Source organism: Diplotaxodon limnothrissa, linkage group LG4 (assembly GCF_057381915.1).
Source record: "Diplotaxodon limnothrissa isolate DT_005_m linkage group LG4, D_limnothrissa_male_GT1.1, whole genome shotgun sequence".
In the NCBI taxonomy this organism is placed as follows: domain Eukaryota; kingdom Metazoa; phylum Chordata; class Actinopteri; order Cichliformes; family Cichlidae; genus Diplotaxodon; species Diplotaxodon limnothrissa.
In genome coordinates this window covers 27,435,825-27,458,847 of record NC_140599.1, presented here as the reverse complement: position 1 = coordinate 27,458,847, position 23,023 = coordinate 27,435,825, and the positions used below count along the sequence as shown (strand labels likewise).

General features: G+C 39.5%; 4 protein-coding genes across 4 annotated transcripts; 1 reads left to right on the top strand and 3 right to left on the bottom strand.

Moving 5' to 3' along the window:
- Positions 1–1,115: 1,115 nt before the first annotated feature.
- cnp (2'',3''-cyclic nucleotide 3'' phosphodiesterase) lies at positions 1,116–5,772 on the bottom strand. Its single transcript, XM_085352728.1, has 4 exons — positions 5,673–5,772; positions 2,796–4,157; positions 2,580–2,704; positions 1,116–2,452 (listed from the first exon to the last, which is right to left on the bottom strand). Exons 2-4 carry the CDS (start codon positions 4,117–4,119, stop codon positions 1,985–1,987), a joined length of 1,917 nt encoding a protein of 638 aa, XP_085208854.1. The 5' UTR covers positions 4,120–4,157; positions 5,673–5,772; the 3' UTR covers positions 1,116–1,984.
- A 1,819-nt stretch (positions 5,773–7,591) lies between these two features.
- On the bottom strand, positions 7,592–11,487 carry odad4 (outer dynein arm docking complex subunit 4). The gene is made up of 11 exons (XM_085352727.1): positions 11,362–11,487; positions 11,148–11,279; positions 10,888–11,041; positions 10,743–10,804; positions 9,630–9,780; positions 9,253–9,471; positions 8,957–9,164; positions 8,266–8,352; positions 7,967–8,163; positions 7,713–7,813; positions 7,592–7,627 (listed from the first exon to the last, which is right to left on the bottom strand). The coding sequence occupies exons 1-11, from the start codon at positions 11,485–11,487 to the stop codon at positions 7,592–7,594; spliced, it is 1,473 nt and encodes a 490-aa protein (XP_085208853.1).
- Positions 11,488–12,096: 609 nt separating this feature from the next.
- Positions 12,097–18,284, bottom strand: dnajc7 (DnaJ (Hsp40) homolog, subfamily C, member 7). The gene is made up of 14 exons (XM_085351786.1): positions 18,157–18,284; positions 17,335–17,423; positions 17,068–17,192; positions 16,568–16,681; positions 16,236–16,310; positions 15,968–16,086; positions 15,330–15,483; positions 15,036–15,200; positions 14,826–14,917; positions 14,593–14,666; positions 14,287–14,433; positions 13,796–13,948; positions 13,611–13,673; positions 12,097–13,491 (listed from the first exon to the last, which is right to left on the bottom strand). Exons 1-14 carry the CDS (start codon positions 18,282–18,284, stop codon positions 13,454–13,456), a joined length of 1,536 nt encoding a protein of 511 aa, XP_085207912.1. The 3' UTR covers positions 12,097–13,453.
- nkiras2 (NFKB inhibitor interacting Ras-like 2) lies at positions 18,276–21,957 on the top strand. Its single transcript, XM_085351787.1, has 4 exons — positions 18,276–18,310; positions 18,751–18,873; positions 19,271–19,512; positions 20,474–21,957. The coding sequence occupies exons 2-4, from the start codon at positions 18,780–18,782 to the stop codon at positions 20,714–20,716; spliced, it is 579 nt and encodes a 192-aa protein (XP_085207913.1). The 5' UTR covers positions 18,276–18,310; positions 18,751–18,779; the 3' UTR covers positions 20,717–21,957.
- The last annotated feature ends 1,066 nt before the right edge of the window (positions 21,958–23,023 follow it).

The window sequence follows — 23,023 nt, the reverse complement described above, 5'->3', positions numbered from 1 at the left end:
TTAAACGTTTTTAGCCCACGTGCGCATCTTTCCTACATTATTGTCTTTATTGATGGATGTGTGAGTGGGCAGTTTTATTCATACTGCGCTTGAAGATAATCAGACAATTAAATAATACATTTATAATAACATTTTAAAATATGAAGCATCGACAGAGATTAACCTTACACAGGAAAAGCAGGCATACTAGAAACAATAAGAGGAAAGATTTCTGGGAGCACTTGAAGCTATCAATGGTTTTCTCACAAACCTGGCAGAGAACAAAAACAGTGCGATCGTGCACCCCTGACGTTGATTGGTTGTCATTGTTCTTTATCTACCCTGAGCCAATGAGGAAATCACTTGATCCAACACACAACCAGCACATCCAGTCTTGCACAGAAAATGAACTAAGAGGTCAACTTTATGACATATAGAGCACCGGGTTATGGCCGAGTTTACCCATCCATGGTCAGTTATTTTTAGCTCAAAAGGTGCAGTGAAGGGTAAGCGCACTTTAGATAGCGGCATGGGAAAAAAGAAAAAAAAATCAATACAGCCTGGGGGGGGGGGGGGGGGGGGGGGGGGGGTAGAGGTGGAACCAGAAGTAGTATTTGTATTGTAACAGTATGCACAACTAATGGATTTTTTTTTTTAAACTAATGGGGTAATAGAAGGATAGATGAAATATCACACTATATTAGAACATGTTAACCATGTCAGCTTATAAATGCAGATTACATCTGAGCACTTGCTTCATCACGTGAAATACTTTTGGCAGCCATCATGTCTATGAAGAAGTTTGAAACATGTATACTGTGCCAGATTCTTGTGCAAGGTACACCGATGTTCAGACAAGTATTGCAAGCCAATCTGTGATTGCAATGTTTCATATCTTCTTGCAGTATTTGCAAAGTATTAAAGCTAGTTCTTGAACGTTAAATGACAAGCTATTAATGGTTTGCAGGCAACACTTTACCACAAACAAAAACAAAGTGTAATGGCAGCATGGGGCAACCAACAGCACCCTCTGCTGGAGTGCTCAACTACAAGCACTGTGAGAAAACGACCATCTGGAGATAATGACTTTTTCAGTTTGCATGCATGGAACCAGAGTAACCAGACATATTACTGGAGCAAAGCATGTTCTTTTTATTAAGTGTACAAAACAAGTGCAAAAATAGTGATTCATAAGAGCGACACAAAGTAGGACTTGCCCTTCAGAAGGTTCCATCACAGGATACAAATTGTAATTCAATGCATGAAGTGCTTTTTGTAGAGAATGAATGAGTATTGCGCAGTACAAAAAAAGAAAATTGCAACACATGGACTTTGATTCACAGCATTTGATAAGTACTAAGTGCAAGCTGCAGAAACAAAATGCCATCAGCATTCTCCCTCTCAAACTATGCACAGTGCAAAGATTCTTACTAGGAAGGTTCTCTAAAAATGACATTCAATCTAATACACTTATTCAAATACGCAACTTTGGCCCATATGTTATTGTCACTATTACTTCCTAGGCTGCGCAAACACACAGAAATGACACTACTACGTCAAAGGAAAGACAAATTCTGTTAAAGTGGCAGAGCTACTCTTAGCAGGTCAGTAATGTGTAAATACGTCATAGCATGCAATGAAAGTACCTAGTTTATCACAGCTGAGTATAGTGAGAAACACTGATGTAGACAGGAGATCTAGAAAGAAGTGATAAGTGGAGCTGAAGGAGGGCAGACTATGTAAAACTGCAGCTAACAAGACCTCAAACAGCCAGGTACTGCAACCTCTGGCACTGATCTGTAAAAGAAAATACTGAACCGTGTTAACAAGCCTAATGGGATTGAAGGCATCTTGGGTTGTGGTGCAAATCAATGGTAAAAAAGGCACACAACTTGTGGATTTAGGATGGCTATAAGTGAAACCCCAAACTAACACACAAACTTTGCACAGAAGAAGCCCAAGTTTAATTCCAGTCATCCTAGCTCACACATCCCATGTTTGCCATTTACAAGATCATACACTTTGGCTTCTTTTTCTTCTCGTGGTCTTTTTTGGTCGGCTCAGGTTCCTTGCATCCGTAGAAGCTGGAGAAGCAGGCTGGTGCACTAATTGGCTCTCTGAGGTTGAGCAGCCACTTTCCCGTACCGTAATAGGTCAGCGTGCCGAGCTCCATCTCTTCAACTTGCTCCCCCTGCTGGCCTTCCTGCTGCAGGGTCAAGATTTCCAGCAGATCGATGCCCGTCTGAACGGGCTCGACACCCTCTGCGCAGCCCAGCGTGACATGGGCGCGGCTTCCCAGAGGCAGTGAGGCAGCTGCGGGGACCGACTCCACCTGCTTTTCAGCATCAGCATCAGCTGGCCACAACTGAAGCTGTTCCTCAGTGAGAGACACTCTGGCACCAAATGTGCGAGGGGTTACAAAGAGGGCACCAAGTGACAGATCGAAGATGGAACCATAGGAATCTTTTACAGCCTAGAGAAGAGGAAATACAAAAAGAGATCAAATTAAATGAAATTATGGTTAGTATTCAATGTTAGTTCAGCAATTACAAGTAAATGAATAATGCTTTCATTTCTGGGAAAATTGAATTGTTTCTTGCCTGTTTCTCTGCATATTCTTTGGCACCCTCAGCTTTTCCATAGTTACAGAATTTCGTAGTGCAATGGAGAATTCCTGTTGGTTGAAAGTACTGCTCAAGGTCCACCTCCTCAGCTTTTCCTGAAACTGTTTATGACAAAAAAGGAAAAGAAAGAAATAAGTTTTCACCCCTAATTAAGAGAGTTCAGTTACTTGGTAATAAAAATTAGACACTCACAGTCAATCAAATGTTTCTTGAAGGCCTCCAAGGTGTCCAGTGTTTTCAGGAAGTCCATTGACGTGCATTTAATCTTGTCCTGGATAGAGGACAGAAGGAACCAGCCAAAGTAAAGAGGAAGGGACACTTCTTCAAGTGGTCCTTTCATGGCTGCCAGATGGGCTTCCTCTAGGCCACGCTTGGTCTTCTTGGTCAGCTGTCCAAGATCTCTGTTCCATTCAGTTTTTGGCTCCAAGAAGATAGCAACAAGATTGTTCTCCTCGGCAATCTCTCCTAGACGGGCCAGGCGATCCTGGGTGTGGTTGGTGTCGTCTACCACTATCAGCACAGAGGAAGAGTTTCCGTCTGTGCAACGAGCAACTACAGCTTCATCCAGTGCTTTGTAGCCCTCTGCATTAGATTCTGGTTTTTCAGGTTTAACACCATGGTCATCAGCACTAATGACGGTGCAGTGGTCTTTGTAGGTGTCGGCTATGGCACGTGCCAAAAAGGTTTTACCGCTCCCTGGAAGGCCTCTAAGGACAACAAGGGTACGAGAGATTCGGAGGGCATCTTTGGTCTGCTCCTGTTCTAAAAAGGCAAAAGACAGAGAGCCAGAAGCTGGGACGATATCCTCTTCTTTTTGAGGCTCCGACTCAGGGCTCACATTTCCAACTTCTGCTGAAGCCTCAGTCTTTAGCATTTCAGCTTCTGCTGGCTTTTCTGAAGAAGTGTCAGACACCACAACAGTCTCTTCTGGTTTGGCTTCTTCCTTCTCCTTAGGCTTAGCTCCGGAGTCACCTTCAGCCTCAGTATCCATTGCTTTTTGCAGTTCTCCCACAGACTCAGCTTGTTCCTTCTCTTTTGGGCCCGGTGGCTGTGTATCTACTGGCTGCTGTGTCATGGCCGAGTCAGGTAATGTTTGCACTTTTATTTCTGGAACAGATTCGGCCGCTTTCTCTGGCGCTGGTTCAGGGGCGCTCTCTGCCAGGGGCGTTTGCAAAGCCAAAGATTCTGGGTTGTTCTCTGGCTGCTGTTCAGAGATTTTCTTTTCAGATGACTCTTCTGGTTGCTGTGACGCTGCTGCGCCAGGCACTGAGTCTGCATCAGCTTTTTCTGTGGGCATCGCCACCTTGTCTGTCACACTCAGCGCCTCCATTTCTTTCACGACCTCGCTTTCCTGACCATGTACTGCCATCTTCCCAGTTGCTTCCTCAGCAGCTGGTGACTTCTCAAGCTCTGTGGATTCCACTGGCGTCTCCACAGCTGCTTTTTCCACTGCAGTCTCCGCTTGCTGTGGAGTCTCTGACGCACCTAAAACCTCACCACTCTTCTCAGTATCCATTTCTGGTTCAAAGTCCAACTTTAAACACCACCATGTACCTTAAACATACAATCAGAAGACAAATCGTTTTATCAATTTACTGAATTCAGGAAAGGAAAGGCTCACTAAGGATATTAAATTCATTTATCACTTTTAAAACGGATCTAGCACATTAGCCTAACTTAAAAATTTAAGACCAGGTTACATTTTGGGATTTCCAGAAGTGTATCAGACAGAAAAATAATCAATTCCAGTTAAAACAAACAAAAAACAAAAACACCCCACTTTAACTACAACTGACGATGCAAATGTGCAGCAAACATATTTGAAAAAGGAACTCCTAGTCTTTTTTTTTTCCCCCATAACTGTCACTTCTGAAGTCTTTTGATGGTCATCAATTTAAACAGTGCTGCAAGAATTGCAATCAGAATGTCTTAAGGGGAAGTTACACAATATTGAAAATTTGCAGAGGCTGTATTATACTCCTCTCCCCTAAATCAGTAACACACACACTATTTTACATCTGCAGAAGGTGGGGAGAAAAAAAGAAAATTCTGGCATGCAAATAACTTTAGCTTTAATGTTCATTTTTGGAGACGGAGGGGGTTTTGCAGCTTTGTGCACATAGAAGTGAAAGAAGAATGCCGTCTTCTTCTCCTCCCCCTTTTACGTGAATTCCTATTCATCTGGTAAAACCACAAAAATCTCCAGTTCACTGGTAAATTGAGGGAAAGCACTGTATTAAAACCTTGCATATGCGCCACAGCTTGCCAGCAAAAAACAAGACAAAGGGCAATAAAGAAAATGGGGCATCGCGGAAGTGTAGTTACTTCATAGTGTAACCGTATGGCAAGCTCTGACCAAATATTAAAGCGTTGCTAAACGCTGGATTTAACAGATAGGGTGAAACTACGACGTGTCATTGGGGAGAAGGGGGAAGCTCTCACGAAACAATGTGGCAACAAAGCCAAGCTGGCCGTCGTTAATCCCGGTGTTTTCCAGTTTAGAAAAAAAAAAAAAACCAAAAAAAAAAAAAACCCTAAATGCACAGCAATCGAAACCAGAGACACAAAGAGGGGCAACAAGAACAGAAAAAAAAAAAAAAAAAAAATGGGTTCGTCTTTATCTCATACACAATAATCAGTAAATGACGATAATTCTCATTTTGTTGATTAAATAAAGTTTGAATTACATTAAAGACACCACGCTAACTATTTCTTTTAACCAAATCTATGAGATAGCCTCCAGAGGACCTTAAATACCGTTTTAAACAAAGGAAATCGATGGGAGTTTGGCGATTAGCCTGCATTTTACTATCAGCACATTGTGGCTAGGCGGGGAGTGGCGTGCACCTACCGTTAGCAGCCCAGACAAAACCAATTTAATCTGGCAGTCAGTAGAAATTAGCTGGACCATCAGCAGGCGCAACGCCACGACTCGACAACTTTAACACGCAGGGTGTAAACAAGTCGACGCGCGTTACTGGGCCAATTTATTTTTAAGGTAGTTCGGGAAAACAAAAGCGTTGAAGCAAGCAGTTCAAAAGAGTTTTGTTCGCTAAAACGTCCGCTTACCAGTTATGTCGCTGCTGTGGAGCTGGTCGTGGCTGCCGCTGACCACGCGTTTCTCTCTGAATACAATGACAACGCAATCCTGAGCACAGACGGGTACCCGCCCCACTCTTCAAGGGGTGGAAGGCGGAAAAAAAAAAAAAAGTAAATCCCGGGAACGCGCATCTGGGCGTGGTCAAGGACACGCCTCTATAGACCGGAAGTCTTTTGTGGAAGCTGTACCTTTAATCTAATCTTTATTTTATCGGTTATTTTTCTTTTTTCCAGTGTATTTGCATTGATTTCAGGAGAAGCTCGTGAATGGAACTAAAACTACAGACAAAATAGTATTAATAGATGCTGATATTAACATAATAGAGCATCTGCTGTTTAATTAGTTATACTCCCCATTTTATAAAATGAATGGCAGTTAAAATATTAATGACAATTAGAACCTTGTAGACATATTTTAATCTATAGCAGTTATATAGGCTTTAATATATCTCTTGTAATTCCTATTTATATTTGATACCTCATTTGTAGTTTCTTATCCATATTGTTACAGCTCTCTGTTCCATTTTACGTATATTTTGTTCACATTGGGTCAGTGGAAAAGCCATTGTTTAAACCTGTACACAATGCAAAGTTGACAGTAAGGCTGAATCTCACTTTGCAAAGTATTATGTTTTCAGGCACAAATACTTTTGTCCTAATCACGAATAAAGGTGTTTATAAAACATATCCTCCTTTTAACCTAACCTCAGACTAAATTAAATTATACAGATATCAACAACAGTATAAGTAAAAGAAAGGGAAGTAATTTTCCGTTGTCACAACCACTACCAAACAAAAGTCACACAAGAGTCACAGAGTCAAGAGAGGAAAAAAAACAGATATCCAAATTTTAAAAAGGCAAACAGGTTTCTAGTATATCTTAGTTTGCATATACAGGTAATATTATGCAAACATTTTATGTGGTTAAAATTCAAAGGGCACTACACACACTGTCACTCATATCACAACAATTGTGTTTCAGTAAAAAAAAAGTTTGCATATACAGGTAATATTATGCAAACATTTTATGTGGTTAAAATTCAAAGGGCACTACACACACTGTCACTCATATCACAACAATTGTGTTTCAGTAAAAAAAAAAGTTTGCATAAACACTTGGGTACGTGACAGTAACACAACTTCTCTTTAATGGAAAAACATCTTATTAAAACTTCAGTAAAATAAAGGTTCTGTGAAGAAACTATGAACTGTAAGCAGGCTGTGTTTCTATCAATGGGAAATTTGCAAGAAGCAGTCATCTGTTTGCAAATCACACAGTGCACGCCTTGTAATAGGGGTACTAGGAAGGTGAAATAAGGAAGTTCTCTATAATAAGTTAATCTCTATATATGGAAGCTCTAAGGTAATACTGATTAATGGGACTTAATGGTTGCCAGGTTTCAGTATTTATATCAGTAAACAGAACTTTGTATATCAAGTGACACATTTTCCAGATAACATTTCAGTTTGTCATGGAACTTGCACAGAACAAAAATATGGGCTCAGCAATTACATCATGACTGTACCTGAATATATTCATTTAAAAAAAAAAAAAAGAAGAGTTTTTCAGAACTACTATAATTCTGCATAAGCTTTAAGAATTATAGCTTTAGTAAAAATGCTACAGAAAATGTCGGTATGCATTGTTCTTCTGAACATCCGAAATTCAAGTTTTAAGCATCTCCCATAAACACTTTTATTCCACAACGAATCACTGTTCATAAAACAGATATATTTTACAACTCTGAATATGATCTTCTCATTTGATTAAGTTACTGCTTTATTGCTGTGTTCCATATAGGTGTGTAAATGAACGCACACACACACACACACACACAAAATGAGTCTTTCTTCTTCTTTTCCTCAACCATTCTGACTGAAGGGGTTCCTCATTGTGTTAGGTGTTGCTTTGCTTCATGAAGGGCCTGAAAACAAATGAGAAATGTCAGGACTGAAAAAACGTACGTAAAAAGGAAAACAAAAGAATGTATACAACAAAGAAGCACGAACCTTCTCAATAGCATCCATGGCAGAATCATCTTCTAGAAGTTTGGCATAGGACAAAGCTCTTTCAAAGTGGGTGACACAAGATTCATAGTTTCCAAGCTTCACTGATATAAAAGAGTAAACTGGGATCAGGTTAACGAACTGTGCAACAGTATGACTGATTCAAACACACTGTGGTTTAAGAAGTAAAGTATTAAAGTTGCGTGTCTCTGTTTTGTTAATATAAAGTGATGCATCATAAATAAATAACCAATTACATTCTGACTGTGCAACCAAAACATTGGCATTCAACTGCCACTTCTTATCGGCGATTCCATCAGCAGCAGCTACTGAACGGACGCCATAATCTCGAGCTTCTTCGTGGTGATCGAGCTTCAGGTAACACAAACCGATCTCATGTAACAACCATGTCTTCTCCAAATCACTGCAAACCAGCGGAAGCTTCTTTTCCCAGCTTATAAACAAAATGGAATAAAAAGGATTAAATAAATGTGTCAGAAATAAACATAGTTTTTGGATGAATTCAAGTGCAGGTATTATTTGATTATTTACTTACACTTGAATGGCCTCTGCAAACTCTTCATTTCGAACATAGACTCGGCCAATGTTGTCCAGAGCTCTGGACAGTGCTCCTGGGAGCTTGCTGTAGGTAAAAAAAAAAAAAGATTTCTTAATGTTTAATAATAATAATAATAATAATAGTGATTAAAAAATATTTATAGGAACCTTTCAAGACACTCAGGGACACATAACTGTATGTATAAAAAATGGAAAAATTGTAGAATTAAAATTCAATACTACAGAATCAAAGAGAATAAGCGAGCTTAAAAGGATGTATTTTAATGCTGGTTTTAATAATAGGAAGAAAATCAATATTGTGAGTGTGCTACAGGAGAGATTTCTAAAGATGAGAGGTCCACTCGGCTGAAAGCTCTAAAATCCATGGTAGTCAGACGAGTAGGTGGTATAATGAAAGAAAAAGAGGAGGAGGATCTCAAGGTATAGCAAGGAGTAGCAATGTGCAGAAGACCAGAGAGATAAGGTTGTGCGAGATTATGGAGAGACTTGAAAGTAAGAAGCTAAATCTTAAAATGAATGCAATACTTTACAAGAAGCCAGTGAAGCTGCTGACGGTCAATAGTAATATGTTCTATAGAACTGGTTCTGGTCTATGAAGAAGTTTGTGTGGTGGATTTAATCTCTCGTCCAAATATGTAGTTTTACTCCTATTCTGCCTTTCTTCTCACCACTGTTTGGCCAACTCCAGGTCTTTCTGATGATGCTCCAATGCTTTGTCCATGTTTCCCAGGTCAACCAAAGCATTGCCAATGCAACTGTGCAAGGTGCCCAAAACCTCTTTTTTATTAGGAACCTCTTTCTCAGACCACCTCTGCACCATCTTCATGACTTCTTCTGCCTTCTTCAGAGTGCCTTCTGCATTTCCGGACATAAACTCTGGGATGACAAAGAGGACAGTGAGAATTTTTAAACTGAAAGTAAAAGAGAGAATCAAGGTCTATGTTTATCCAGAATGCTATCTTGCCTCTGTCAATTTCATCCAGGCTTTTCAGCAGAAATCCAGAAGAGAGTGCGCTATTACGGCGCTTTGTACATTTCTCTTGCATGAACTTCTGCCTCATTTCTTGTGCAGAAGTAGGCTTCTCCTGGTGCCAAAATTCAGTGCAAGTGTCAAGGTAAGACAGACATCTCTGAATGATGTCCTTCACCTTCTCCCCACTCTTTGTTGTACCTTCTATCAAGTCTGCAAATCATTACATAACAGCTATTAATATTATTCAACAAGAATGAAACAGATATAGTTGTTTTTTTTAAGTAAACATTTTGAACAGTATATGCTAGGTGACAGTTAGATACATAGAAACATACAGTGTGTGTAAATTTGAACAAATAGCAAATTACCTTCATCTTTCATCAGATTTTCTAGATATTTCTTGTCACTATAAAACTCGCCCAGAAGTTGTTTGGTTGTCTTTTCACTCTTTGGGGTTTTCTCAGTCTTCTGATTTTTCTTCTTTGTGAGATTCTGGATAGCTGCAATTGGTTTGGCCCTCTTAACAGTTCAGAAACATAACATAACACTGTGCATCAGAAGACAGGTCAGGCTAAACATTGCATACAGAAAACTGCAGGGGTTTTGGGGGGATTGAGACAAGACACATAATTGAAGCAATGACTCAGCCTTGTTCTACAGAATACATACAGGTGGTGATAGGATTTAAGTGTGCATGGATTTAACGGTTTATGTAACATTTTCAGTCTCTTTCAGTGGGAGAAATGTTTCATTGTTCATCCAAGTGACTTCTTCAGACATGGATTTACCTACCTGGATGATTAAGCATGCATCAAGACAACTGTTCATTGGATTCATAGCAAGAGGGAAGAAATCTTTCTATTGTCTAGCAGTTTTGATATACAGCGAGCTGTAGTGCCTTCCTGCAACGAATCCTGGCTAAATGACAAATACTGTCATTTTTATTGTTATTTCCCTTGTACCATTAGAACAGCTCTGCCTCTAAGCCTGCATGTTAAATACATTGCTCAAATAAAAATTAAGGGAACTTGTATCAGGAGAAAGGCTGTTAAAGAGAGCTGCACCAGTATTTTTTTTCCTTGGTGCAAGGAGGAACAGGAGGAGCACTGCCACAGCCCTACAAAAAGACCTCCAGCAGGCTAATCATTCATGCTGCTCTGACCAAACTGCTCCACACTCTGGTAACTGTGTTGGGAGACAAAGAAAACGTCATTGCAATGGCACATTGAATAGATGTGCCATCCTAGATACACATCTAGTTTCATCCTAGTTACCAGCTGCAAAGACTTTTGGAGGTTTCCTTGGTCTTACCTCTCCAATGCACCAAAGCACGATTCACATTGGTTTAAGCATCCCAGCTGGTAAGATGATGTCCCTTAAGTTTAACTGAGTTTGTGCTGTACTGTGATAATTGTGACTTACCTCAGTGGGGTTGTTTTTATTATTATTATTTACTGAAGATATATGCACCAAAGACTCACCTCACCACCTATGTTGAGAAATGACAGGTCTCCTTTAATCTCCAATTTCACATTGGAAGGACCTAAAAGATGGCAAAGAACAAGCGGCTCATATTTTAGGTAAGGAGATGTGAGATGATTGCAACACTATTAACAAGACACTTACTGCCAACAGAGTTTTCTATGGCCTCCTGTGCTTTCTGGATACCCAGTCTGAACTCCTGCATTTGTGGACGTAGTTTATGGCCTCTGTGGTAAAACACCAGGGCAAATTCAAATTCTCCCATGTAGTATAAAGCTTCTGCCTTCAGGTACAAACCCTAAAATGGTGATTCAAAACAAATGTATACAATAGGCACTGAACCTTTAGCGGGGATAAAGATACATTTTACTCATTTTCTATCATGACAGCAGAAAAACATTTACCTCAAAAAACGAGTTGTCTCTTTTAAGTGAAGCTTCTGCATCTCTCAAAGCGTTGTCAAACCCTCCCATCTTCAGGTAACATCTGGACCGAGCAACAAAGCACTGCTTGTCACTAGGCTTTAAAGCCAGTGCCTAAACAAAGAAAAGAAGTGAGCCATTTCTAGAGTGCTTAAAAAAAATCAGAGAAAAGGTAACGACGACACTTAACACTTACCTCTGTGAAGCTGTCTATAGCTTTTTTATACTCTCCTGCCTGGTACATCCATTTCCCATCGGCCATTAAAGTTGCGAATACGCCCTTAGATTGCTGGTCTTCGAGGTCTGCGTCGATGTTTGCCATTTTTGGCCACTTTTAAACTTTCTTTCCGTCAACTTGAAGCCAGTTTAACTCGTATAAACTTTAGCCCAACGCATCGATCCACGTTTAGCTGGTATCCTAGCAACACCAACAAACGAATCGCGAGGAAGCAGCGCCCTCTGCTGCTCATCTCCTGCAGTACACCAACCTCCACGCTACTTTTTTCTTAAAATTCCGAAACAAAACAAAGATATAAACCTATTTTAGAAGCCTCTTTATGACTGTGATATTTTCCCCACTCTATGGTTCACATTTTACTCACTCCAGTTCTTTTTTGGCAACTTAAAATATTTTTAAAGTTTTAATTTCTGCTGCCCTCTTGGTCAGATCTCTTTTGAAAAAGACATTTTTAATGTCCGTGAAATTTTACTAGAACAAATAAGACATATAAAAGTCACTTTCCCCAATAACTGTTTGCAGCTCTATTCACGAGATACATCATTCTTTTCTGGCAAATACAGGACATCACTTTTTTGGCATACCAGATTGCAGGACTCACTCCCACAGCAATCTGTAAAACCACACGGTATCTTTATGCAATACTTCTAAACTAATGATTCCAAACAAAAGAAAGATATCAATCTAGGGGAAACCCAGAGGAGGCCAACTTTATTGTCATGGCTGGTACTTTTCCAGGGAAAAGAGTGGATGGTCTCACTCTCACCATAAAGAGCAAAAACAATCAGAGCAAAATGAGGACACTCTTCATACTCAAGTGCACCAATGGACTAATGGGGAAATGATTAAACATTCCTACGTTTCAATCATCACACAGCACCTGAACATTTTGGACAACAGCAAACAGATTTCACTTTATGTGGAGCAATAAAGTTGTCACTTTTGCTCGATGCCTCCACCTTGCATTGAATAAAATTAGACAGCTTCAATGTCAAATAACCTCTACTGTATACTGTAATCGATTTGAGCTTAAAATGCCATGCAGATCTAGCAAACCAATCATCTTCCTGAGGTTTTTTGGTTATTTTTTTTCCCAACGTAGTGTTCATGGTGGGTGCCTCTTTCAATCTTAGGAGAAGAGCATCTTCATCTTACGCTGACGTTTATATCAGACAGCAAATTTACAATAAATATACATTATGACGATAAAAAAATGGAAAAAAAGAAACTCAACTATTATCACAAATCAACACTTTACATTCCAGTAAAATGTACAATGCAGCAATCTGTGAATGGCAACATCAAATGTGAAACAACAGAAGGGACGGAGACTTTGCTGACAACAAAACCAGCACGGCCGTCTCCTCTGCCGCCTTTCTAGTGTGCTTCGGCTGAATTACATGCGTAGGTCTAGACTCCAGCTGTTGTCAACTTAAAAAAGAAGATTGAGTGCTCCCAAAGGCTTATGACAAGGAGGCAGTTTTCAGTGCGAATTCGTAGCAGCCAACTGTCTGTGTGACAGATTCGTCAAAAAAAAACAAAAAAAAAAACCGGGGATGGTGCAGCTTGCTCAGTGATTTCCATCACAAATCACTGAGCAAGTTATTAACTGTCATGCAGAGAATACCCCCCCTCAGCAGTAAGTTGAGATGAGCAGGATAATAGCTTGCTCGAGAGTTTTCCCCAGGATGGCACTTCCTGCATGGATCCCTAAAAGCTCTAATATAATAGCTGTGCAATCTTTCCTATTTGAAAAATCCAGACTATTTGGACCAGTGTTGTTAGCCATTACCGACTTTCAAGTTTGTTTAATTCTGGAAGGAAGAAAACTAAATCCAAAACCAGTAAAACTACCAACTCAGTTTGAGCCAACTTGGTGTCCTTTGCTAGACGGGCATTTGCTGCATTGGGTTGCATTCATTCAGTCAATGGCATATACAGGAAACTGACTTGCAAATCAGTCAGTTATTAAATACAGATGATGGGTTGTGGGGTTGACATTGTTGGAAAGTCCTGATGTAGTAACTGTTTAGGTAGTCGACTCTTCCAATTAACCAAACTGGAAGAAGAAATTTCCAGGTCCAGATGCTGAAAATAATAAAAAAAACAAAACCATTAGCGCATTTAGGATATTCTCAGATTGTGGGACTCCTTCCAAATGGCTGGCAGAGGGACAGATTTTTACTTTCAAACAGAACATATGTTACCTTCGAAACTAAAACCCCCTGGACCTCCAAAGAATGCCTTGAAAATGTTGTTGGCATCAAAATCTGGAAAGAAAGAAAACACAAGAAGCGACATGAACACAGAACTATCTGGCTGAATTTTCTCGTATCATTTCAATCTGATCATCCTTGAGACCTCACACACTGAAGTCGGCCCATATGCTCACCTCCCATGTTCATGCCGTCATCCTCTAGATCCTGTCCGGTGTCGTAGCGAGACTTTTTCTTTGCGTCAGAAAGCACGCTGAAAGCTTCGCCCACTTCCTTAAACTTCTTTTCCTCTTCCTTCTGTACCTCAGCACTAGCTCCACTGTGACGGTCTAAAGGGAGGGGGAAAAATGAAAGCAGTATTATATTTGGTAATTTAAATCAAAGTCCTTCTAGAAGCAAATCTCACAGCTCAGCTGCCATACCAAAAATCACCCATGTCACTTATTTAGGCAGTTATTTTGAAGGATTATCTAAACTGATTTTCATTTCAAATGTCTGAATAAAGATAAGATTAAAAAAAAAAAAACAGTTCCCTAAAATAATGTTTTAAAATATCTTTTCACTGGAAATTATATGGCCATATTTGCTGCAGAAAAACTTCCCCCTACAATTCAGGACTCTTCATTGATGTGATGTTTAGTTCTCTTTTTACGTAGAAATCAAGCACCTGGGTGATGTAAAAGTGCCCGTTTGCGGTAAGCTTTCTTGATCTCCTCTTCTGTTGCGTTCTTATCCACCCCGAGGATTTTGTAGTAATCTTTCCGTTTGCTTTTCTTCAGTTCCAGCTGGGAATTCTTCAGGAGTTGCTTGTGTTCTAGGTAATAAAGTCAAAAACACACAGCATGTAGATTAGTAAGCATTGCATTAAAAACAGTTATGTAATGTCTCTAAAGTGGCAACTTAATACTAGTCCAAAGGTGCCAATATGTGGAAAAGGAGCACTGTGAGGTGGTAATATCTGCTCTGCCCCCACCTTTTGTCTTCTCTGTCTGGTAAACCTTTTCATAGTCCCGCACTGCCTCTTCGTACTGCTCCGTGTCCATGTAGCTGCAGGACACCAAGCACAAGTCTTTCAGTCAATTCATTACTCAATTTGAACTATAAAATACAAAAGTGTCGGTAAAAAAGTGAAGCTTCTGCTTAAAGAAACCAAATGACATACAAGTTGGTCTGTCTACTAACAACAAAGTAAAATCTTCGGCATACCACTGTGCTCTCCTTAAATAGGCCTTGATGTAGGTCTCATCCAGTTTGATGGCCTTCGTGCAGTCTTCAATGGCCTGTTCTAGTTTCTTGAGCTTTCAAAGAAAAAGAAAATGTGAACATGTGAGGCAAAGAGACAGGAAAAGGTAGTGACCTGTGGTGTCTGTATGCCTACAATTGACATATTTTAATGAAACTAATGTTATGTCTTACCTTTGATCCGACTGTAGCTCTATTACAGTACAGCTTGGCATTTGTCTTGATGTTATTAGGGTCTATTGTTAGCGCCTCAGAGTACAGCTCACATGCTGCCTCATAGTTTCCCTCCTTGAATGCCTTGTTTCCTTCCTCCTTCTTGGCTTTTAGCGCTTTGGCATTCTGGGTAGAAAATTCATACAGCAGCTTTAAAAGCTCCTCTGAGCTAACTGAAACCTCAAGCAGACTGGTGAAGGAGATTTTTTTCCCCCTGCTAAATTTGTGTTAGCTGTTAGCTACTGAGTTACTCACTCTGCACGCAAGCCGAGCCTTGTCGTGGTCAGGAGCCATACGCAGGGCCTGGACAAAGAACTGCACAGCCTTATCAATGCAGTCCTCATAGTACAGACAAAGACCACGCACGTACAGAGCGTCCGCGTTAGTGGAGTCCATTCGAAGAATATCACTGGATACAAACAGATAATTACAGGCAAAGTGCAATTAAAAAGAGTAAATCACATTAAAAAATGTACTGTTACACCATCTTCAAAGGAGAAGTTCATTTCTGAAAACTCAACTGTTTAATGTATTGCAGACAACCTAGTAAAGATCAGAAGAGTCAAATCATGACAATCGCTGTTCCCACTATTCAGAACATATAGTAAGCACTACATATAAACACAACAAGGAATCTTCATGTTCAAGGCAAACTGGAGTGATTAAATTTAAGGATCCGTGCCCTGACCAGCTGTGATTTTTCATCCTGACAGTTCTTCAACCTGCATGGAAATCACTGCTTGCACATTTCAGTGGCCCTGTCTGAGAAAGGCATACTGTTTTGTTGTACTTCATGTTAGGGCAACTACATACCTCAGTGACTTTTCCCCCATTATATCCCTTTGACAATAATGTCAAAAAATAAATAAATCTTTTCAAGTGTGCATTCTTACCTGGCTACAGACTGAGCCTCGGGGTATCGCCCCAGCAGGGCTAAACACTCTGCTTTTAGTATCTTGAACTTGTGACAAGCGGAGGCAGAATCCAAGGCACGGTCCATGCAAAAGACAACCTAAACACAAGCAGATACCTGCAGTACGTGATGCTTGACTTGGCAGGTATTTATGACATAATACACCTCACAAATAACACACCTCACAAATAAAACACACACACACAAAACAAAAAAACAACTAAAACTGTATCTAATGAGTAGCTTACCATCCTGAAATCTCTCTTCTCAAATCCAATCTCTGCCATTCTCTCATATTCAAGGATAGATTCTGCATTCTTCACCTGCCAAAGGAATTTATGATATTCAGTAACCATGAGGAAGAACTTCAGTGCTTCTCAGAAACTGCTAGTCTCTTGAGTGCCATGCTTATTAAATCCAGGTCAGAATAAGTACAAGTGATTGTGAACTACTACTACTGGATTTCCATTCAAACCTTTTTTTGCTCTTTATTTTCACTGGCTTGGCCAAAGCCAATTTAATAGTGGATAATCATGTCCAAGTTGTTAGGTCATGCTCTCTGCAACTGAGGCCAACTCACCTCCTGCTGGGCCTGGCTGTTGTCTGACTCCAGCTCTAGAACTCTCTGGAAACAGCGGCTGGCAGCCATAGCATTCCCAAGCAACAGGTGGCACTTGCCCTCTCGCAGATGGCCCTGTAAGTAAAAGATTTACAGTTCACAGCCTAAAGTGATAATACCCTGTAATGACCAACATCATTAAAAATATATGACTGCCTCTAAAATATTTATCTGTTATGTAATATATTACTAGACTACAACCAACAACAGTGCTGGAGCTTATGTGTTTATTGGCCTTGTAATACTACAGATATAGACCACTGGTGACTTATACAAGATCTGCAATAAACAAAAGCTTTTACAGTCTATGTGAAAATCTGTATTGCTCTAAAGCCATTGCTTGTTAGAAATATTTACAAAGGAAAATCCTCACTACTATCTATATATCTATATCTATCTATATCTATATCTATATATATATATATATATATGAATGGAATTTCTTTAATTCTTCAACCCACCTTGATGAAGGTGTTGTCTAGTCGTACTGCTTGCTGGCAATCCTCTAGAGCGTCTCTATACCGGCACAACATCATTAGTGTCGCTGCCCGATTTCCATAGTAACTTGCATTCTTTGGGCACATATCTGTTATGTTAAATTAAGAAAATTTTATTAATATTCTACCAGGGACATGTTGGATGCAAATGTTAAAATTCTCATCCACATGAGAAATTAGCATAGCTTCTATCCACAGAAATATATACTGAAATTGTTTAGAAAGAATTACCAATGGCCTTGGTGTAATAATTGAATGCTTCTGCATAATCCTTCTTGACATAAAAAGCATTGCCTTGTTCTTTGAAGCTCTCTGCTTCCCTGTGTAGAAATGGGCAAAAAGAAAGAAATCAAATAAAGCTTGCAGGCAAATCTAAAACAAGTGAGAAGAGAAAAACACATGACAGGTGGTAAGATAAGTAGAGGTAGACTTGCTGAATTGTTTCTTGACTAGAGGTAGGTAATTACTTTTTTTCATATTCATGTTTTCGAGTAAAGAAAGAATGACACAATGTGCATTTGACAGTTTGCTGGACTGAGTTAGCTAAACATAGAACAAGTCAAACTAGCAGGACAGAGTGCACGTATTCCCAGCCAACACGCAGCGATGAGACTGAGCCAGGAACATATGACACCATCCTGAAGGGCTACTGCCGTTACTTTTTTTGGAGGCCTGTCATACTTCACATCACGAACACTCATTAACTGAATGGTGCCATTAAGTAATTAGCCAGCTTTGGTCATCTCTGGGATGTGAAAGCAAAACTCTTAACTCCGATCAACTTTCACACTTAACGATTAACCACCAACTTACATACGTTACTGTGAACGAAACCCAGAAATCCAACACAAGGGCTAGCTAAAGTGGAAGGCAACCGAGCTAGATGCTTTCCAGGGCCAAATTTAGCTAAACTGTTAGCGGTAGCGCGCTGGTAAGCTCTCATGTTGCGACAAGAAAATTAACACGACGGGGGCTTTTGAGCACACATATCAATAAAAGACTTTGATATACGCGTTTTTCATTCGCTGACAACATAGCTGTAATTTCCACCACCTTTCTAATTCTTCATCGCTGAGCAGTTCCATGTCAGGGTCCATGTTCACAGCATCACAGCTCTCCGTCGCCATTTTGCCGTCAATGAGAAAGGCGGGGCTACATACTGCAGTCGTTACGTACAACATAAACAGGAAGTAGCACATTTGGGAAGGTAAGCGTTTTCTCAAGCGAAATTATGACAATTAGCAAATAAATGTCGGCAAAATAACCAGAAGTATCAGCGTGTGTATTTTTGAAGACACGTTTTTACTAGCATTTGTCATATACAGGCAACATTAATGGCTGGTTTTGTGATATAGTGGTTTTGTGTCTTCCCGAAGCTAATGCTAAGCTATTTTCTGTACAAACGTCTCCAAATTAGCTATCGTTTGCGACGCAAAAACTTAAAATAACTATGTCAGATAAAAGGGGGGGTTTTTTTTGCCAGTGGGCTCTTCTAACTTGTAAGTTAGCTAGTGTGCATAGTAGCACAGTTTATCTACAAAGGAAACCAAATAAGGCGTACTGTGTTGTTGTGTTTTGCATTGTTTCTAAGTAATGGCTTTGATCAATTGGGTAGTTTTTGTTTTTTGTTTCTTCTGTCCTAAACAGATTTTCGGACTGGAGAGTGAGAAACCGTCATGGGTAAAAGCTGTAAAGTGGTGGTTTGTGGTCAAGCCGCAGTAGGAAAAACGGCTGTGTTAGAACAACTACTGTATGCCAATCATGTTGCAGGTATGTCGCTTCCCTACATTATCATATATTACCTCAATGAGTCAAATGATGTATGGTCAATGTGGTTTATCCCCGAGTGATCGCAGCAAAGCATAATATAATTTGTTGTCGACTTGCAGTAGTGTTGATGTTATTGAGTGAGTATTCTCTCTGTCGTCCATTAGTTATTTATAACTAATGTGACAGTATGTAATCGTAACTGAAATCGTGATTAAAACGTAGCAAAATTGATTTGGTGCTATATAAAGTTTAAATGAATTAACTCAACGCTTGGTGAGTTAACAGTATATAACAGTTGTATTAAAAGTTTATAACATCTAAGACTCGCATGTTGTCATCTTAATATTTGTGCAGCATATCACATCATTTGTGTCCACCTTTGTTTATTTCTTGGTAGGTTCAGAGCCAATGGAGACCCTTGAGGATATCTATATTGGCTCCATAGAAACTGACCGTGGCACACGAGAGCAGGTGCGCTTCTATGACACCCGTGGACTCCGGGATGGGATGGAGTTTCCCCGACATTACTACACTTTTGCTGATGGCTTCGTACTAGTCTACAGCATTGATAGTAAAGAGTCCTTTAAACGAATGGAGGCCCTTAAGAAAGACATTGATCGCCACAGAGACAAGAAAGAGGTAAGCAGTAAATACAATTAATGTGTATAGTGAGGGCATGGGTTTTGATTGGTACACCTCACAGTTACTTGTTCTGTTCTAGTAATTTCAGAATAGAAGAAGTTATGTTTATTAAAAACCTCATAAATATTCTGCTCAAAGTGTGGCTCATCTAATATATGTGATATCTAATATATCACTATTTTTTAATAAATAGATATACATAAAAAGGTTTAGTATAGGTGGTGTAGTGATTAGCACGGTTGCTTCACAGTAAGGAGGTCTTAGGTTTTAATCCACCAGCCTTTCTGTGTGACTGTCTGCCCATCTTTGCTTGGGTTCTTTCTGGGTTGTCTAGTTTCCCACAGTCCAAAGACATGCATGAGTTAGGTTAATTGGTGATTCTAAATTGCCATTATGTGTAAATGTGAGTGTGACTGGTTGTTTATCTCTCTATTTGCCTTGCGTTAAACTGAGGGCCTGTCCAGGCTGTCCCCTAAATTGGATAAGGGAAAGAAAATGGATGGATAAAAACAGTACAATATAGAATACATAAAGCTGCAGAATATTCTGCACCAGTATGCAGAATGCATTGTTATTTAATATTGTAACATTAGTTGTCAGGCTTTAGTCATTGTTGTAGCCTTGCTTTGGGGGTCATGTTTCATTAATGTGCACTTAAAGAGGGATGACAAGCCTTTATAAATTCATGACACAGCAGTTCGAGAGCTTTTTGGGTCTGATACAGGTCTCTGGGATATTAAAGAAGCAAGCAAGCCAGAGATGCCAGATATTGATTCATCTGCCCTATGTCCTGGGATGATATTTCTAAATTATTAATTTGAATATTGTTTCCTCCCAGTCATATTTAATTTTCACCAGACAATCTGCTGTATCTGAAGCCACAGCAGCTGTCATGAAGCACAATGTGAAGAGTTGTACAGTGACTAATGTGGAACTAACTTGATAATCTGATCTATAGGTAACCATTGTTGTGCTGGGTAATAAACTGGACAAGCAGGAAGAGAGGAGAGTTGACTTGAACGTGGCCCAGAATTGGGCGAAGAATGAGAAGGTGCGTCTGTGGGAGGTGTCTGTAGTGGACCGACGTACACTCATTGAACCCTTTGTCTACCTCGCCAGCAAAATGACCCAGCCACAGAGCAAGTCCACTTTCCCTCTCAGCCGCAATAAGAATAAGGGCAGTGGTTCAACAGATAGCTAAAATATCCGAAACAGCTTTTGAAAGGGGAGGCATGTTAAAGGAAACCCTGTTTTATTAAAACATATATATTTTATCAACATGAAGGATTGACTTAGTAAAAATTTGAGAAGGCAGAGAAATTATGTTGAGAAGGAAGGCAGGATGATTGTATGGATCTTTGTAAACAGAGAGCACTGTTAATATTAATAAAACACCTGCATTTCATATTTGTTAAAAACAAAATTCTTAACTAATTATGATTTTTGTAAATTCTTTATGTCTCTGTCATCTGTATATGTATCACATTTCCCGTTCTCAAATAATTCCCATTTTTTCCAGGTAGAAAAATGTTCAAACTGTTTCACCTGCATTGATAAACATGTGCGATAGACTGTGTGATTTAGAGCTACATACTGTAGCTCTTGATCTACTGACAATCATCATTTTGATCTCAGTTTATATTTGAGATTCCAGAGATTTAAGCTATCATAGTCACTTGAGGCTCACTGTAATGATGACGAAGGACCTTACACATAGTTTGTACACTGGCTACTTTTTTTTTTCTTTCGGTAAACCTGTGCACTAAATGTATACACGGACTGAACCAAAAATGGCAGCAGTTTCAAATGTTACCCAATAACTGCATCACACAAATGCTGAATATCATATTGGAAAAGGAATGATGACTGAAAGGGTTTCATAGATGCATTATTTATATTGTACATAAACTGTCCTGTCTGTTGATGTGGAGATTTGTTACACCTTACACGTTTGTTGCTGAGATTTACTGTTTAATATTGTCACGTGAATCACTCAGATTCTTTATCACATTTAGCTTTCTGTACGGGTGTGATGAGTCTGACTACAAGATGGTCAGATGATATTTCAGTGTTTCTGCAGGCTGAAGTGCTACTTTTTCTTGTTGCATGTAAAAGAGAACACTCGATTTAGTTAAATTCCATTTCAATGTCAACACGATTCATTCGTCACTGATGAAATCGGTGTATTGGGTTTTTTTTTCTTCTGAGGTGTAAAGTAGAACCTATCACTGGACTGGTGTAGCATGAAGTCATGTATGAGCAGCTTTTAATGTTAGTTTCACTAAAATGGGGAAATGTGAAAATTTGTCAGTTCCAGGGTCTGTCAACACTATATCATGCAGCTTTTTTTTCTTGTGAAGATTAACCTTTATGTATAAATATCCTGAAAATGTGCTTTTTTGAGATGTTTGCATGTTTTGTAAACAGATTAAAGCCTTTGACTGTGCCTAATTAGAATTTGTGGTTGTGGGTTAGGTAATTCAACATAGAACAGGTGTCATTCTATTTTTCTGTTTGCTATTTTCTGCACCGTTCTTCTTATTTCTACTTTTCTATTTACAAAATTGTGTCAGTAAGATGTAAAACTCAAAAAACAGAAGCTGGAATTGAAGACTGAAGATTTAATCTGATTTAGAAATTTTGAGTAAAAGCAACCTCTGCTGTCACTTATTTTATTGCAGAAGTCTCTGATCTTGTGGTTAAACAGGATTTTTCACATGGTTTTGTAAAAAGACCCTACTTTCATTTGACTTTCAACTGTAGCTAATCGATTATCACAAGTCACATCTAATATCAGTTAAAACATGTTTGTTGTCTTCACACGCTTGAAAATAGACTCATGGCATTTGAAGGACCACGAGTGATGTGGGTGGCACTCCACAACAGTCCCAGTTTCTCATGTGGCCCCTTAGGAAAATTAATTGCCCACGCCTTTAAGATGTTTCACCTCTAATTGGAGTCCTTTAGGTTACATGAGTGTGGGTTGAAACGCCTCTCGAGAGTGCCTTAGAGCTGGTGGACTTAAATGTGAGTGACAGGGTGGGTCAATGATTATCAATGTGACTGTGGGCTTTTAGAACTGGAGAGACTTTTTAGATGAGAGGTGAGCCTGCTTGGAGAAGCTTAAAAAATGCAGCTCCCTTCAACTCAAGCACTTAAGACCAGAGATGGGCAGTAACGCGTTACTGTAATCTGATTACTTTTTCAAATAATGAGTAAAGTAAGGGATTACTATTGCAAAAACGGTAATTAGATTACCGTTACTTTCCCGTAGAAACGCTGCGTTACTAAAACCGTGATTTTTGCGAGAATGTCTCACGACAGTGATGTAAGCGAGTGCGTCGTTAGTGACAACAGCTGTGTGCAGATCAACAATGGATCATATATCGATTGTGGGAGAGAGTATGAGCGTGCAGCGTTTAAAGCGTGGAAGTATTGACCTTACTTTGAGTTTGATTCCATAAAAAGTGACAAAAACATTAGTGTCCATCGTGCGTGGGAAGAAAAC